The sequence below is a fragment of the Eulemur rufifrons genome, chromosome 7 (assembly GCF_041146395.1).
Source record: "Eulemur rufifrons isolate Redbay chromosome 7, OSU_ERuf_1, whole genome shotgun sequence".
Taxonomy (NCBI): domain Eukaryota; kingdom Metazoa; phylum Chordata; class Mammalia; order Primates; family Lemuridae; genus Eulemur; species Eulemur rufifrons.
In genome coordinates, this window is record NC_090989.1 from 157,135,907 (window position 1) to 157,152,341 (window position 16,435).

Sequence of the window (16,435 nt, forward strand, 5' to 3'; positions counted from 1 at the left end):
GAATTAACAAAAAGGTGAAAGACTTATACAATGAAAACTATAAAACACTGCTGAAAGAAATTAAAGACAACATAAATAAATGGAAATATATTCATGTTCATAGATAGGAAGACTTAACATTGTTAAGATGTCAATATTACCCAGAGCAATCTATAGGTTCAATGTAATCCCTATCAAAATCGCAATGACTTTTTTGCAGAAACAGAAAACTCTATCCTAAAATTCACATGGAATCTCAAGAGACCCAAATAGCCCAATCTTGAAAAAGAAAAACAGATGGAGGACTCATACTTCCAATGTGTATTTTACCACATTAAAAAAAATTAAAAATAAAAAAATGGATCAACAACCTAAATAAAAGAGCTAAAACTATAAAACTGTTAGAAGAAAACATAGCCACAAACCTTCAAGATATTGGATTAGGTAAGGGATTCTTAGATATGACATCAAACACACGAGCAACAAAAGAAAAAAATAGATAAATAAGAAAATATACATTAAAAATTTTTTTAAAAAGTGAGGACAACCTACAGAACGGAGAAAATATTTTCAAATAATATATCTGATAAGAGTCTGATACCTGGAACATAGAAAGAACTCTTAAAATGTATAATCTCAGCACTTTGGGAGGCTAAAGCAGGACAATCACTTGAAGTCAGAAGTTTGAGACCAGCTTGGGCAACATAGCAAGACCCCATCTGAACAAAAAATTTAACAATTAGCCAGGCATGGTGGTGTGCACCTATAGTCCTATCTACTCGGGAAGCTGACAAATATATAGAAAATACAAAATATATGTTTTAAAAATAAGAAAATATATATTTAAAAATTAAAATATATATATTAAAAAATAAATAAAGACAACCTACAGAATGGAGGAAATATTTTCAAGTCACATATCTAATAAGGGTCTAATACCTGGAACACAGAAAGAACTCTCACAATTTAACAACAAAAAGACAAAAAAATCCAATTAAAAAATGGGCAAAAGACTTAACAAATATTTCTTTAAAAAAGACATATAAATAGCCAACAAGCATGTAAAAAGATGCTCTGTATCATTAGTCATTAGGGTAATGCAAATCAAAACTATAATGAGATGCTACTTGACACCTACTAGGATGGCTTGAATCAAAAAAACGAAGTAAGTGTTGGTAAGGATGTGAAAAACTGGAACCCTTGTGCTTTGCTTATGGGACTGTAAAATGGTGCAGTCACTGTAGAAAACAGTATGGTGGTTACTCAAAAAGTTAAACATAAAATTACCATTTGACCCAGCAATTCCAATCCTAGGTATATACCCAAAAGAACTGGGTACCCAAAACTTGCACATAAATGTTCACAGCAATAGCCAAAAGGTGAAAACAACCCAAATGTCCACCAATGGATGAATGGACAAATTGTGGTAGATCCATACAATGAAATATTAGACCTGAAAAGAAATGAAATATATTCTAAATGGATGAACCTTGAAAACATGCTAAATGAAAGAAACCAGACACAAAAGGTCACATATTTTGATTCCATTGATATGAAATATCCCATTTAGATAAATTCACAGAGTCAGAAAACACACTGGTGGTTGCCAGGGGCTGAGTGGAGGAGAAAATGGGGAGCGACCGCTTAATGGGGTAAGGGGCTTCCTTTGGGGTGATAAAAATGTTTTGGAACTAGATAGAGGTAATGGTTGCACAACATTATGAATGTACTAAATGCAATTTGTTCGCCTTAAAATGGTTAATTTTATGCTACACAAATTTCACCTAGGCCGGGCGCGGTGGCTCACGCCTGTAATCCTAGCACTCTGGGAGGCCGAGGCGGGTGGATCGCTCGAGGTCAGGAGTTCGAGACCAGCCTGAGCAAGAGTGAGACCCCGTCTCTACTAAAAATAGAAAGAAATTATATGGACAACTAAAATATATATATATACAAAAAATTAGCCGGGCATGGTGGCACATGCCTGTAGTCCCAGCTACTCGGGAGGCTGAGGCAGTAGGATCGCTTAAGCCCAGGAGTTTGAGGTTGCTGTGAGCTAGACTGACGCCACGGCACTCACTCTAGCCCGGGCAACAGAGTGAGACTCTGTCTCAAAAAAAAAAAAAAAAAAAAGAAAAAAAACAAATTTCACCTAAAAATTTCTTAAAGGTATTACAGCACTGGCTGTGTGAACAGTTTGACAGCCCATTTTGGATAAAGGGGGCTAAATGAATCACCTTCACCTGTATTCTTACTTTACAATAAGGAAGTGCACAACAGCATCTCTAGTAAAGCATAATCATTTCACATAATTTGCTTTGCTAGCCAATTTTTTAAAGTACAGTTTCTAAAACATGTACCCTTTAAAAAGAAACATACCATTATATACGTCTTGAAGCCCTCAGAAGAGTGTATTTGGGGGTGGATTACTTCATGATTTGATTCTGTCTTTCCAGAAACCACTGTAGCAACAGGCTTGGATTTAGAGTCACCATTTTTAATGTTATTTTTGGAGGTTTTTCTTTAAGAAGAAGAAAAGAAAGAAGTTATCATGCATTTCATTTTCAAGTTTCACATATTTGTAATAATACCACAACTTCTTTGCCAAGTTTGAGAGTAAAAATGATTGACAGACCCAGTCCTGACTTGCAGAATAAATGCATACAAGTATAATATTCCCAACTATTTTAGTGTGTCATTTCTAAAACTAGGTAAACCCCCAGAGAATTCAAGGGGACCACAGAGACCAGAGCAGTGGAAAGTCAAAGGGCTGTTTGGTGGCAAGTTACAGAGAATGTGAACAAAAAGATGGTCCTTCTTTATCCCCTGGGCCCCTCCAACATTTTCCTCTCTTCCAAATTTAACATGCCGCAAGGCAGGAGGAATAGCCTAGGAGATTGTGAGTCTTGCCCAGCCCTAAGTCTTAGATCCTGGAACACCTATTTGGTGAAGGCAGAACCTGCAAGTCAAAGAATTCTTTTTCTCTTGAGAAGTTATGTGAATGAAGAGGGAACTTCACAAAAGCTCTCAGAAATTTGAGCACTATTTTTTAGATGAGATTATTATTTTACATAGTAAATAATGCAATAGGTTTCTCAGATAATCTCTCATTTTCACATGGTTTCTAAAACATGCTCTTTAAAAAGAAGCATGCCCTGTATGTGTTGGAACCCTTTGAGGAATGTTATAGTGGTTCTCTAGATGATTCTCTAAATGATTCTCTAGTTTGCAATTAAGCAAACTAAACATGTATTTCAAGGATGACAGTATATGCTATCCCAAAATATGCTACTTTGGCATAAGGATTATTTTGGGCTAACGGCTCCTTGAAAGGTGAGTGCAAGAAGGGCACTCTGACCCTCCCCTTTTCCTTCCTGAAAGCAGGAGATAAAACTTCCATATGGAATATGTCCTCCCTATACCAGAAATAAAGTAACAGTTGTGGCCAGGCACAGTGGTTCATGCCTATAATCCTAGGTCTTTGGGAGGCTCAGGCAGGAGGATTGTTTGAGCCAAAGAGTTTGAGACCAGCCTGGGCAACATAGCAAGACCTCATCTCTGCAAAAAATTTAAAAAATAGCTTATCAGTTGTGGTGGCATGCGCCTATAGTTCTAGCTACTTGGGAGGCTGAGGCAGGAGGATTGCTTGAACCCAGGAGTTTGAGGCTGCAGTATGATTGTGTCACTGAATTTCAGCCTGGGCAACAGGGTGAGACCCTGTCTCAAAAAAAAAAAAAAAAAAAAAAATTAAAAATTACAAAGGAACAGAGTTGAGACTGAGAGAATTCTGTACAAACAGGTCTTGTTAAAATAATTCTTATCTTTCTTTAGCCTCTCCACATAGTTTAGTTACTTTCCCATAATTGCCTCTCTTCGTTCAATCCAGCATAAATGCATTTAGGTTTTGCCACTTCTTTGGGTCTTCATTTCCTTATGAGGACGCCTGTGTCACATAAAACTTATGTAAGTATTAAATAAATGTGTGCGCTTTTCTCCTGTTAATTTGTCAGTTTAATTCTCAGGCCCAGCCAAAAAACTCTATGGTAGAATTTTGCCTCCTCTACATATTCTAATCATGCAATTTTATTTTGCGTTTAAAAAAAACTCACCATAAATGACTCATATGACAATTACCAGAATTATTTTTTACTCCATCTATTTAGCCCAGCTATTTGCAAGGGAAGTATCTTACGCCTTTGTGGCCTCCAAAAAGATGGAGATTTGGTGCTTTATATAAGGCTGCCTCAGGATGCTCCTCACAGAGGGTCTTTCTTCAGGCCTTTTGCTCAACATTGTTCTTATCAGTTCCGCCAGCTCTGGGCTATAATCTCTTGGCATTGGTGGCAGCTACAAAGAAAAACAATACTGCAATTATGACTAACAAAGTAAAAGCTGGTAGAGGTTTTCTAATATTTATTTAAAGTCATATATCCACATAAGCAGAAAATAACCAGTATATTAGTCTACAGGAAGTATACTGGTGTCCTGGTTATAATAACAAGTTATAAGATTGTAAAAGTATATCCTTCAACCCAGCAGTCCCATTTGGGGACTTATCTCTCCCCTTCAGAAATAAGAGCAAGAGTTGCTAAAGATTTATGTACGGGGATGTTCAATGCAGCATTGTTCTTACAGTAGTAAATAACTGGAAACAAATGTCCATCCATAGGGGACTTGTGGAATAAATTATAGCACATCCTTCCTATAGAATACTAGGCAGCTGCTTAAAAAATAGAAGACTTACAGGTTCCAACCTGCAAAGATATCCCTCATATGTTAAGTCAAAAAAACCAGTTATGTACCAATGTGTACAGCCTTGATTACATTTCTGTTTATTTTTTTAAGTATCTGTGTGTATATGTACATATATTAATACATACCCAGAGCTGCATCTGTATAAAGACAGGAAAAGGCCAGGAAGGGGTTGGGTGCAGCGGCTCACGCCTGTAATCCTAGCACTCTGGGAGGCCAAGGCGGGAGGATCGCTTGAGCTCAGGAGTTCAAGACCAGCCTAAGCAAGAGTAAGACCCTGTCTCTACTACAAATAGATAAAATTAGCCAGGCATGGTGGCACGTGCCTGCAGTCCCAGCTCCTCGGGAGGCTGAGGCAGGAGGATTGCTTGAGCGGAGGAGCTTGAGGTTGCTGTGAGCTAGGCTGACGCCACTGCACTGTAGCCTGGGCCACAGGGCGAGACTCTGTCTCAAAAAAAAAAAAAAAAGAAGCCAGGAAGGCCATGCACCAAATTACCAACAATGGTTATCTCCAGGGTATGGAAATAGAAAGAGAAAGGGATTTCACTCCTTTCTCTCTCTCTCTTTTTTTTAAAGGCAACCACGAAAATGGTTTATTGAGGAGAGAAAGATAGGATTATAGGGCAAGAGCAAGATACAGGTTCACAAAGCATGATACATACGCCACAGATGACAATCAGACCCACCGTCACAGCAAAGGGAGAGCAAAAGGAAGGGCACAAAAATGGGGAATTTCACTCCTTTCTTGTTTGTTTCTTTAAAGTAGTGGAATTATGGGCAAATTTTACTTTTCTTGTGTGTTTTTCAATGTTTTTCAAATTAAAAGATTAAACGAGTCTTGGCATAATATTAAAATCAGTAGGTGATTTTTGTCCTTAAAACTTAACGGTATGTGCCTGACACTGCCAAGGACAACTAGCCTCACTGAACTAACATAAAATGAGTCACTCTGGTGTCCATATCAGACACAATGCTTTCCATAGTTCTTAAATAGCTACTGGTGATTGTGATGATTCTCAAAGGAACAAGTTCAGAGTGGACTCATTTGAAATAGAACTCATCTAACCGTAAGCTGTTTAGGAGAAGATACAGTACTAACAACCTCCCAGGGCACCAGTATATCCTGTGGCTATAGGGAGAGGTTTTCAAAAAGCTAATTCTTTTTAACCATTAAGCCACCTTTACAGATTGTTAAGAAATGATCAATCCCTTCTCCTCTAGTTTGACCTTTCCCACGGGAAGAGACCCACCATTCTTAACTATCCACCAATATTAATAATTATTCATTGACTCATCAAAATCATGAATGATTTTGCCAGTAGATATTTACAAAGCTGCACTATATAAACCTTGCTAGAACCTTAATTAGTTCTAGATTATTCTTTACCTTTCCTTCAATAATCCGATAAACTAAAGAATTCATGTCTTTTGCATTGAAAGCATGCCTCAGGGTGGCCATTTCATAGACACAGCATCCCAGAGCCCAAACATCAGACTAGAAAAGAAAAACAATAAACAATTAAAAGTCAAAATAGCTTATTTATATTCTTCCTGCTTTTAAAAAAAAGAAGACATTTTCCCTAAACTGATTCACAGATAATTCTTCTGACTTAACTATATTGAAGGGTTCTGAAATTACGAATACTTTCCCAGAGACAAGGTAAGCTAGCATACACAGCCCAGCCCTACCTTATAGTTATAGGGCTTGTTTGAGAACAACTCAGGACTCATGTAGTAAGGTGTGCCAATGAGGGTGCTGGCCATGTCACAGTGATTCTCTAATACTCGGGCAATTCCCAAGTCACCCACTTTGATGATGTTTGTTCTTGTCAGGAAGACATTCTGAGTTTTCAGATCTCGATGAAGGATGTGTTTTTCATGTAAATACTGAGGAGAGAAATAAAATTTCATTACATAAAAATATAGTTATTTATTTATTTATTCTTGGTTTCTTATGCACCATAAGCAATTACATGAATTTAAGAGACTTAGTTACCTACCTACCAAAACATTATTGTTTTATAATCTCTACATAAAAGGTCTAATTTACAACTTTTTTTTTTTTTTTTTGAGACAGAGTCTCACTCTGTTGCCCAGGCTAGAGTGAGTGCCGTGGCGTCAGCCTAGCTCACAGCAACCTCAAACTCCTGGGCTCAAGCGATCCTCCTGTCTCAGCCTCCCGAGTAGCTGGGACTACAGGCATGCGCCACCATGCCCGGCTAATTTTTTCTATATATATTTTAGCTGTCCATATAATTTCTTTCTATTTTTTAGTAGAGATGGGGTCTCGCTCTTGCTCAGGCTGGTCTCGAACTCCTGAGCTCAAACGATCCGCCCACCTCGGCCTCCCAGAGTGCTAGGATTACAGGCGTGAGCCACCGCGCCCGGCCAAATTTACAACTTTTGAAGTAAGAAAATTAAGTTCCATATATTAATTTGCCTGGTACCCATCAAAATTGTTCCCTGGGACCTTGACAATTATTACTATTTTAGCACTACATGAATCCAGTTAAAAAACATGCTTATAAACTCCCACGGAAGGTGGGACAACTTACACAAAGTCAGATGCACATTCCTCTTAGACCCATGAAATCCTCAGCTTAATAATACTTTCAAATATAAATAACAAGAATATTTTTATTTAGAGAGAGTATCTTAGAATTTAAACAAGATCAATTAATTCTGGACAAGTCTGCTCAGTTTCAAAATGGTACTTCATAAACAGTCTCACTTTTGAGCATATGTATATTAAAACACAAACTTATTTTGCATTTCCACCCACTCTGCCCCAGCAGGGTGAAAGCCCAAATCCCCACAGTTTAGGCATATTAATTAGCCCAGCCACCTTTCAGCATGACACAGCTCACCAGCAGGTAATAAACGCTGTCACTCTTCGATCTTGGTCAACTTAGGGCCCTTAAAATTGACTTTGCTATAAATATTAAATGAATAAAGAACTGGCTTCTCCTGCAATTAGACATGAAATCCATGCCTACTTTAATATAGATATCACTCACTTAGCAACATTCCGATGCTACGGTAAGAGGAACTGAGTCTACTTCATAAATGAATTTAAAAAAAATGCATTTTCTTAATATAAGTATTTGGGGAAAAATTGTCCTGAAATACACCTGCCATCTTCCTGCCACCTTGGAGCAAGTAGGATGCTGTGAGTCTAGACAGTACCTGCAAAGCCATGGCAATCTGTACAAACCACTCTACGACTTGACTCTCTGGCAGAAGCTGCCCTTTCTGTTCCTTGAGCTTTCGGTACAGATCACCTCCTTCGCAGAAGCCCATGACAATGTAGAGCAGACCATCTCCTCCCTCCCATGACTCCTTGTAGGTGACAATGTTGGGGTGCTTCAGCTGAGACAAGAGCTGGGCTTCCTGTTCAGCAGCTCGCCGCTCTCGGCTAGAGGCTTTTTGGAGGTTCAGTTTTTTGATGACATACTATGAAGGAAACAGGTATTTTACAATGTGAAATAAACATACAGATTTGTAGGTTCAGAGTTATCTAAGGACTCTTACGAATGTCCTCAAAACCAACCTTCTGGAGCCTGTCAGATAACCTATTTATTTTGCTTTTCCCAAGCACAAAATTGGGGGAAAATACTTGCTATTACTAATGATACTTTTTGCAGGTTAGACTTATAGCAGTGTGAGGTCACAAAAATTTATCCTTTCCACCTGCATTGTATAATTTCAGTAATGCTAAAAACTGAGTCCAAGAGAACATACCATTGAATCAATCATAAAATCTGTGCTGAAAATTCCTTAACCTCTAAGGTCCCCCTACACATGTACATGGACTTGAATATACATCTGCAGACAGAATGGATCCACCAATTACATCAGATACTCACAGGGATCCATGGCCCAATAAGGTTAAAAATCACTGGCCAAGCGCAGTGGCTCACGCTTATAATCCTAGCACTCTGGGAGGCCAAGGTGGGAGGATTGCTTAGGGCCAGGAGTTCGAGAGCAGCCTGAGCAAGAGTGAGACTCCATCTCTACAAAAAATAGAAAAAAATTCTCCAGGTGTAGTGGCACCCGCCTATAGTCCCAGTTACTCAGGAGGCTTAGGCAGGAAAATTGCTTGAGCCCAGGAGTTTGAGGTTGCACTAGGCTTTGATGATGCCACTGCACTCTAGCCCAGGTGACAGACTAAGATTCTATCACCAAAAAAAAAAAAAAAAAATCCCTGATTCTCAACATACAAAATTATTCCCACTTTTAAAAACATCAATGTCCTCTAATACCTAATACATTGCCCTCAATCAATTCAAAGGCCATACAATTCATTTCTTCAACAAAAACACACATAAATATGCTTTGTGACATGTAAACTACTGCTCAAATGTGAGGGGCTATTCTTATAGCTAGTCTCCCATCCTCAGCTCAAAAATCCAATGATCCCCCAGTGCCTACTGAATACACCTCTTATGCCTGAGCATAAGGCAGAGTCACCAGCACCTGAGACAAAGAAGAGGTGAGAGGGTCCTATACTTAGGGGGGACATCTCCTCTCAGCTTGCGTGGGCAGTCTGATTGTCCTGGTGTAACTATTGATAGCACCTCCTTTCAGTTTCAAAGTTGTACCAGTTTGTACATTATACGTAATATATACCTATCAATAAACCACATTGAAGAATTGGTTCATTATCCTGAGCGTGATGGGATAAAGTGCCTGAAGCAAAGGAGTATCAACATCAGATCAAAATTTTGAAAGGTCACTGAGGCTGCAATGAAAGTGATGGACTGGAGCAGAGCCAGTCAGGTGGCAGGAACAGTTGGTAAGCCTTTGCCATAGCTAGCTAGAATAATGGTGTCCTGGATTGGCCTGGTACAAGCGGAGACAGAGAGGAGGCCTGTTGGCTTAGTAGCAAATGAATATAATCAGTGTTTAGGGGTGGGGGTGGGCGGGCTTAAAGATGACTCCAGGTGTCGGGCTTGGGCAACTGGCTAGTTGATGGTGCTACTCACTGCAACCGGGGACGTGAGAAAAGGTCTGGAGGGAAGATAATGATGTGAGTTTTAAGTGAGTCCAGCAGTTTAGAAACGAGACGTTTGGGGACCTTCATTCAAGGAGTAATGCTTGCCAGGCGCTGTGTTAGGTCCCGGGAATGCCTGATTCCTTCTGCTCTCGTGGAATTGTCGGGGTGGAAGAGAGGTGTGTAGAGAAAGCACACCAATTAATACCACAAGGGAGAAGTAGAGGAAGTTTGGGACGCATAGTACAGGGAGGCTTGACCTCGTCTCGGTAGACTGGGATGGCATTTCCCTGAAGAAGTGCCATCTGAGATGAGCCCCTTGAGACCACCCTGGGCCTAGTCCTCCGGACGGCGCCCTCGGCCCCCACCCCTTGCTGGGCCCCAACCCCGCTGACCTGCCTGCCGTCCCGCCGGTGCTTCACGAGCGTCACCTCCCCATAGCTGCCTCTGCCCACGACCCGCAGGTAGCAGTAGGCGGCCAGTGGCATGTTCCCAGCGCTGGCCCACAGTCGGGATGCAGCAGCGGATAGAGCGGCGGGCCGCAGCGGGAGGGCCCGCTCAGGCCAGAGAGGTGGCCCCGCAGGGGCGTGAGCGCGAAGGCCCGGCCCACGGCGACGCCGCTGCCATAGCGATCAGGTGGAGGCAGTTCACGCATGCTCCGGCATCCCCGGAGGACCCGCCATAGAGCGGACGCCAGGAGCGGCCAGAGCGGTTCCACCGCCCCCTTCCCCCGCCCCGGGAGGACCGATCATAGAGCCGAGGCTCCTGGCGGCCAGAGCGACTCTGCCGGGCCTTTCGCGCGCGTGCGCGCTGTTTCTCAGTTCCACCATCCTCATGTGGCAGCTACAAAATTGAGGCAGCTGTTACTTACTATGTAGTTCACAAGTGGTGTAAACTACATTCATTCATTCTACAAATATTTATTGACAGCCTGTGTGCCAGGACGGCAAAGTCCCTGCCCTCCTGGAGCTCACATTCTAATGAGAAGGTGACAGACTACAGATTCTACCAGTAACATTTTTTGTGTTTTACTTTATCACAAGCCTAACCATCCAGCAGTCCACCTTGTTTTTTGATCCATTTCAAAATAAATTGAAGATATCATTACACTTCATCTCTAAAAATTTTAGTCTGCTTACTGGGAACTGCAAAGAACTCTCGGCACATAACGACTGTCCAAACTCTAACATGGCTCCTCACAACTTAAGGCCCGATTTAAAAATGCCTGCCTGAGAAAGCTAAAGGCTGCCGAAAGAATTTACCATTTGTTCCCGCCAACACCTCCCTTTCCTAGAGAATCTACAAAAAAAAAAAGTGACAATTATAAATCCTTCCTTTATCCTTTTGAGATATATATATGTATCTCCTACAACCTAGGAATGTCTTTTCCAAAGACCTGAAATCTATTCCTTTGCAATATAATCATCAGGAAGAGTAGGCCCTCTGTCTCCCAGTCTATGTGGGAGGGTGGAATGCTAATTTCCATAATGCCAGCTAGCAGACACAATTGGCCTATTTACATTTACACTGACCAAGGTTTTGTAATTTTTCACTTTCCCTGACGCTACCCTGCTCACTCTTCCTCCCTACTCCCTCATTCTCCCTTTGAAAAGCCCAGTCATCTCTACACAAATCAGAATGGAGTTCAACTTTTTCCCCTACTGTCAGTTGTTACTGAATGAAATTTGTTTTCATTGCTTTAGTGCCTGGCTTTGCTTATCTTTAGCAATATCATTAACTAGAGTTCAATATTTACTTATGATTCTTTTTGTTTGATTTTCTCATGGAAAAATCTGCATTGAATGAAATGTGCAAATCTTCAATGTACTATTAGATAATTTTGACAATTTCATACACCCAAATCTCCTGTCAAGATATTGACAAAGGATGTGGGGAAATTAGAGCCCTTGTGCATTGCTCATGGGAATATAAAATGGTTCAGCTTGCCATGAAAAATGATAATTGTGGTTCCTCAAAAAATTAAACAGAATTACCATATGATCCAGCAATTTAACTTCTGAGCATATACCCAAAAGAATTGAAAGCTGGGACTCAAACAGATATTTGCATGCCTATGTTCATAGCAGCATTATTCACAATAACCAAAAGGTGGAAAAACCCAAGTGTCCATTGTTGGATGAATGGATAAACAGATTGTGGTATATACATATAATGGGATATTATTCAGCCTTAAAAAGGAAGGAGATTTTGACATAAGCTACAACATGGATGAACCTTGAGAACATTATGCTAAATGAAACAACACAATCACTAAAGGACAAATATATATGCTCGCTTATGTGAGGTATCTAGAGTAGGCAAATTCATAGAAACAGAAAGTAGAATGGTGGTTGCCAGGTGTTGGGGGAGAAGGAGGAATGGAAGTTAGTGGTTAACGGGTACAGAGTTTCAGCTGGGGGAAATGAAAAAGTTCTGGAGATAGATGGTGGTGATGGTTGCACAACAAGTAGATATATTTATGCCACTAAACTATACACTTAAAGATGGTTAAATGGTAAATTTTATGTTTTGTATATTTTACCGTAATAAAAAATGGCTACAAATTTCTTAATGTTTTAAGAAAGATATTCAGCAGTGTTTTCAACCTGTATTTCATTATCATCCCTGTAAGAAGTCTTTTTAGACAGTTTTTTCTAATCACTCCCTCCCCATGTACTGTATAATACCACAGATAAACCGTATATCTGTTTATGTACTGTGGCCTTTTGGAGGACCACAAACCATTGTAATGTCTGATTTTTTTGCCCCCCTTCAAGGACCAACTTTTGCACCATTTGGGACAATATCCCCCCCGTCAAGAATTTATAACATAGAGTATCAGTATCACCCTAGAATGTTCATTCATGCCCCTTCCCAGTTAATCCCCAGTGCCCTCCCAGAGGCAACTACTATTCTGATTGTTTCCACCATAGATTAGTTTTGACTAGTTTTTGCCTAGTGGCAAAATGGAATTATACATTATATACTCTTTTGCATCTGGTTCTTTCACTCAGCACAACGGCTATAAAAATTCATCTGTGTTGCTGCATGCCTCAGCAATTTGTTTCTTTTTATTGCTGAATAGTATTCTAATTGCATGAATATACCACGATTTGTTTATCCATTCACCTGTTGATGGGCATTTGTATTGTTTCCAGTTTGGGCTACTGTGATTAAAGTTTCTACAAACACTTGTGTCTTTATGTGGACACACGCTTTCATTTCTTGGGTAAATATGTAGAAGTGGAGTTACTGAGTCACAGGGTAGGTGTGTGTTTAGTTTTGTAAGGAGGGATTTGATTTTAAATAAGGTTCCTTAGCTCATTTAATTCTTACATCAACACTGTGGGGCTAGTACTATTATCATCCTCATTTTACAGTTGAGGAAACTGAGTCGTCTGTGAGGAGTTAAGAAACTCAGAACAACATTTTAGAAGGTTTGGGATTTGTTTACTCTTATCCCCCCCAACTCCCTGTATCACTTGGCCCCTACTGCCTCTAAGAAATCTTCCTGAAAACTGACTCAGATTCCCTAAAGGCTTTCATAGTCTTCATCCATCCCTTTTCCCCTCAGAAGGCTTTGCCCCTCTGTGCAATCCTCTCCTTTCGCTTCTGGAGCTTTCCTGGTTCTCCTGCTCTCCCTCTCCACTCTTGTTCCCCTTTTGACTTCTCACACTCTCCTCAGATTTGATGCTCCCCAAGGTTCTTTGCTCTGCCCTCCATCTTTTTTCTCCCCAACTTGCTGTTCCTCAAATCTGTCATTCATCCTGCAGACATTTAGCAAGGGCCTGCATGGGTCCAGGCCTGGGGCCAGGCACTGGGGCACAGCAGTGAACAAGACAGACAAGATCTGGCTTCCACGGGACTTACAGTCGAAGGAGGAGATGGCTGTTAATCTAGGAAGCATATTAACAAGTTATCTTTGCCAACTGACGTCCATACTGTGCAGAAAAGTCACTGGGCCCCATCTGGGCATTCAGGGGAAGTTTCCCCAAGCAAGCATTGCATAAGCTAAAGTTTGAAGGAAAACTTTTTTAGGCAGAAGAGTGATATGTGCCAAGGCCCAGTGGGCTCATTTTGTGACTTTACCTCCATACCACAGTGAGGACGGGGCAAGCCTGCCTGCTTCAGCACCCTGAACCAGCAGGTATGCATGAAGGAATTGGGGGCTGATCAATGAATGAGTGAAAAAGCACCTGCCTAGATGGATCTGGAAGACGTGTCTGTGGTTGAAGCTGAGAGGCCCAGGGGGTCATGGGCTAGGCGAGACGAAGGGATCAGCAGGGCCCAGATCACTCAGGACCTGGAATTGTGTCAGGCAAGAAAAGGCCTGGAGCAGACTGGTCATTTGAAATGATGACTCTGGCTGCTGCCTGGAGAGTGGACTATAGGAGCAGAGTGGAACAGGGGATTAGCCATCTAGGTGAGAGAGGAGGGCGGCTTGGACTCAGCGGTGCCTGGGGACTGGGAGAGGAGTGCATGGATCAGAGAGATTTTAGAGGGCGGGAGGTGGGGGAAGGAGGTCTACGAGAAGGAGGCCTCCAGGATGTCCCAGCTTTCTGGTGTGGGTGGCCGGCTGGATGGTGGTGGCCTTCATTGGAGTGGACAGCAACAAGGGGATGACTAGGCTTCATAGTGGGCTGCAAGGAGGGGGAGGCAGAGGTCAGGAGTTCAGTTTGCATGTACTAGATTGAGGGGCTTTGGGCAGGTTGAGTAGGCAGCTGGCTGTGTGGGTTGGGCTCAGAGCAGGCCTGGGCCCATGTGCTGACCTGCTGGCTCCAGCAGCACAGCCACCCTCCCAGGTCCCCAGGCTCAATCCTCAGCAACTGTAGCTGCTTTCTGTCCACCCCCTACCCACCTCTCACAGGATGGGCCAACTTATCCTCTTTATCTGTGACATGGGAACAATAATAGTGTCTCTCTCAGGGGTAGTTGTGAGCAGTAAGTGAATTAGGACACAAAAGATACTGAAAAGGCACTAATCACCGTTAGCTGCCTCCCTCCTCTCCCCACAATACAAACATGTTTCCAGCACCTTCCATGGACCAGGCTTGGTGCTAAGATATCTCTCAACAGCCCGGTCTTGAACTTGTCACACTCCTGCTCAAAATATCTTTAATGTTTCCCACCCAAAAGGCTGGCCACTTTCAGACCCTGCGCCAGCTGGTTCCCAGACCCTTCCCAGCCTCCCTCCCCATCACCCAGATGCCACCCCCTGCCCCAAACACACATCCCACTTCCCACCTTCTCCTTCTCAAGTGCTGTTCTTCTTTGCAGACACCTGCCCAGGACCCTTCTCCTAACCCCGTGGGAGGTGAGCCCCACTTCTCCAAATTTCTGCAGCACTTCCTTTATGCTCCTCTTCCGATCCCACCACTCCCAGGATTCACTGGGCTTCCTTTGACTCGTCTTGACTTCCCTTTCCCAAGGCATCAGCTCCCAGAACACAGCCAAGCACCCACATTTCATCATGGCGGTGTCCCAGTGCCTGGCATCGTGCCCAACCTGCCACAGGGCTCAGTCCATACTGAAATATGAAGGAAATAAACAGAACCTCGAATGTACCGTTTTCATGTGGATCCATCTTATCTTCCACAAAGGCCAGAAAGGCCAGAAGGTCACCCTGTCCTAAGGACAATAAACCCTTTCCCAGAAGCTGCTCTGTGAGACAAAGTCCAGCACAAGCAAACAGAGAGCAGTGAGGCCTCTGGGCCGCCTGGTCGTATCGGGGTCACTGCAGGCAGCATATCCCACCCTGGGCCACAGACTGGACTGACCAGGGGCCCTGTCTGCCCAGTGTGTTGTGGCTTGTGGGGGACAGGGAGGGTTTGGACATGAAATTAACTCTGTTCCTCTGTCATTACATGACGGGCTTGGGCTTTGGAGTCTGAAAGACCTGAGTCTGAATCTCTGTTTTGTCACTTGCTGTGGGGCCATTGTCCCAGGGGCACCATGAGGGCAAAGTTAGACAATAAAAGGCTTAGAGCAATGCGTGGCACATATTCAGCGCTCAATCATGAAAACATGTCATCATCGTCTTTATCTCCCCTTTACCCGCGGGCTTTCCTGCCCCGGGGGAAGGACGGTGAAGCTTACTTCTGTTCTTTCCACATCTGGTTGAGAAGGTTCAGAGAGATGAAGCTACTGAGCTAAAGCCTGGGTCACTTCCCCTGACGGCCCGGACCACGTCTGACAAGCTATTGCCATGGGCACGTCTAGCATCGTGGGCGTGCTTAGACGTCACCCACTTTTTAAGCCACCGTATCTGCCTCCCTGGCTAAAGCATGACTGAAAAGTTCGTTGATGTTTAAAAATTTTTGAAAGTAAATCCTAATGAAGTTTAGAAATCCATTTTTATTGACACATAATATTTTACATGTTTCTGGGATACCTGTGATATTTTGTTACATGCATAGAATGCGCAACGATCAAGTCGGGGTATCTGAGAAATCCATTTTTCACTGGGGCTCCTTGCCACATGTCACCATACCACCGGTGCTGCCCTCTGCCAGCCCCAGGATGAGCTTGCGCTGGCTGAGTGCACTTCTATGCCGAGTGGCACAGGCTGCAGTCTGGTTGGGAGTTCGCACAGCCCAGAGCTGGGCACCTCCCCAAGCAGAAAGCTTTCACTGCTGATGTTCAGTTTCCCAAATTGTAATATTTGCCTTCACCTTGTCTAATGTTTAATCCCTGTTTACCCAGCACTGTGTTGCT

The 16,435-nt window shown here is 42.5% G+C and overlaps 1 protein-coding gene across 4 annotated transcripts in view; it reads right to left on the minus strand.

Moving 5' to 3' along the window:
- Positions 1-10,257, minus strand: part of NEK4 (NIMA related kinase 4) — a 35,949-nt gene extending 25,692 nt beyond the window's left edge. For 3 of the 4 annotated variants that reach the window (XM_069473700.1, XM_069473701.1, XM_069473699.1), the window contains exons 1-6: positions 10,117-10,257; positions 7,915-8,181; positions 6,418-6,615; positions 6,116-6,223; positions 4,169-4,323; positions 2,356-2,497 (exon numbers count right to left, since the gene is read on the minus strand). In XM_069473700.1, the coding sequence (XP_069329801.1) occupies positions 2,356-2,497; positions 4,169-4,323; positions 6,116-6,223; positions 6,418-6,615; positions 7,915-8,181; positions 10,117-10,209 (963 nt within the window). In that variant the 5' untranslated portion in view covers positions 10,210-10,257. The remainder of the gene's footprint in view (positions 1-2,355; positions 2,498-4,168; positions 4,324-6,115; positions 6,224-6,417; positions 6,616-7,914; positions 8,182-10,116) is intronic. The other variant, XM_069473702.1, reaches the window with a different exon arrangement.
- Positions 10,258-16,435: the final 6,178 nt, after the last annotated feature.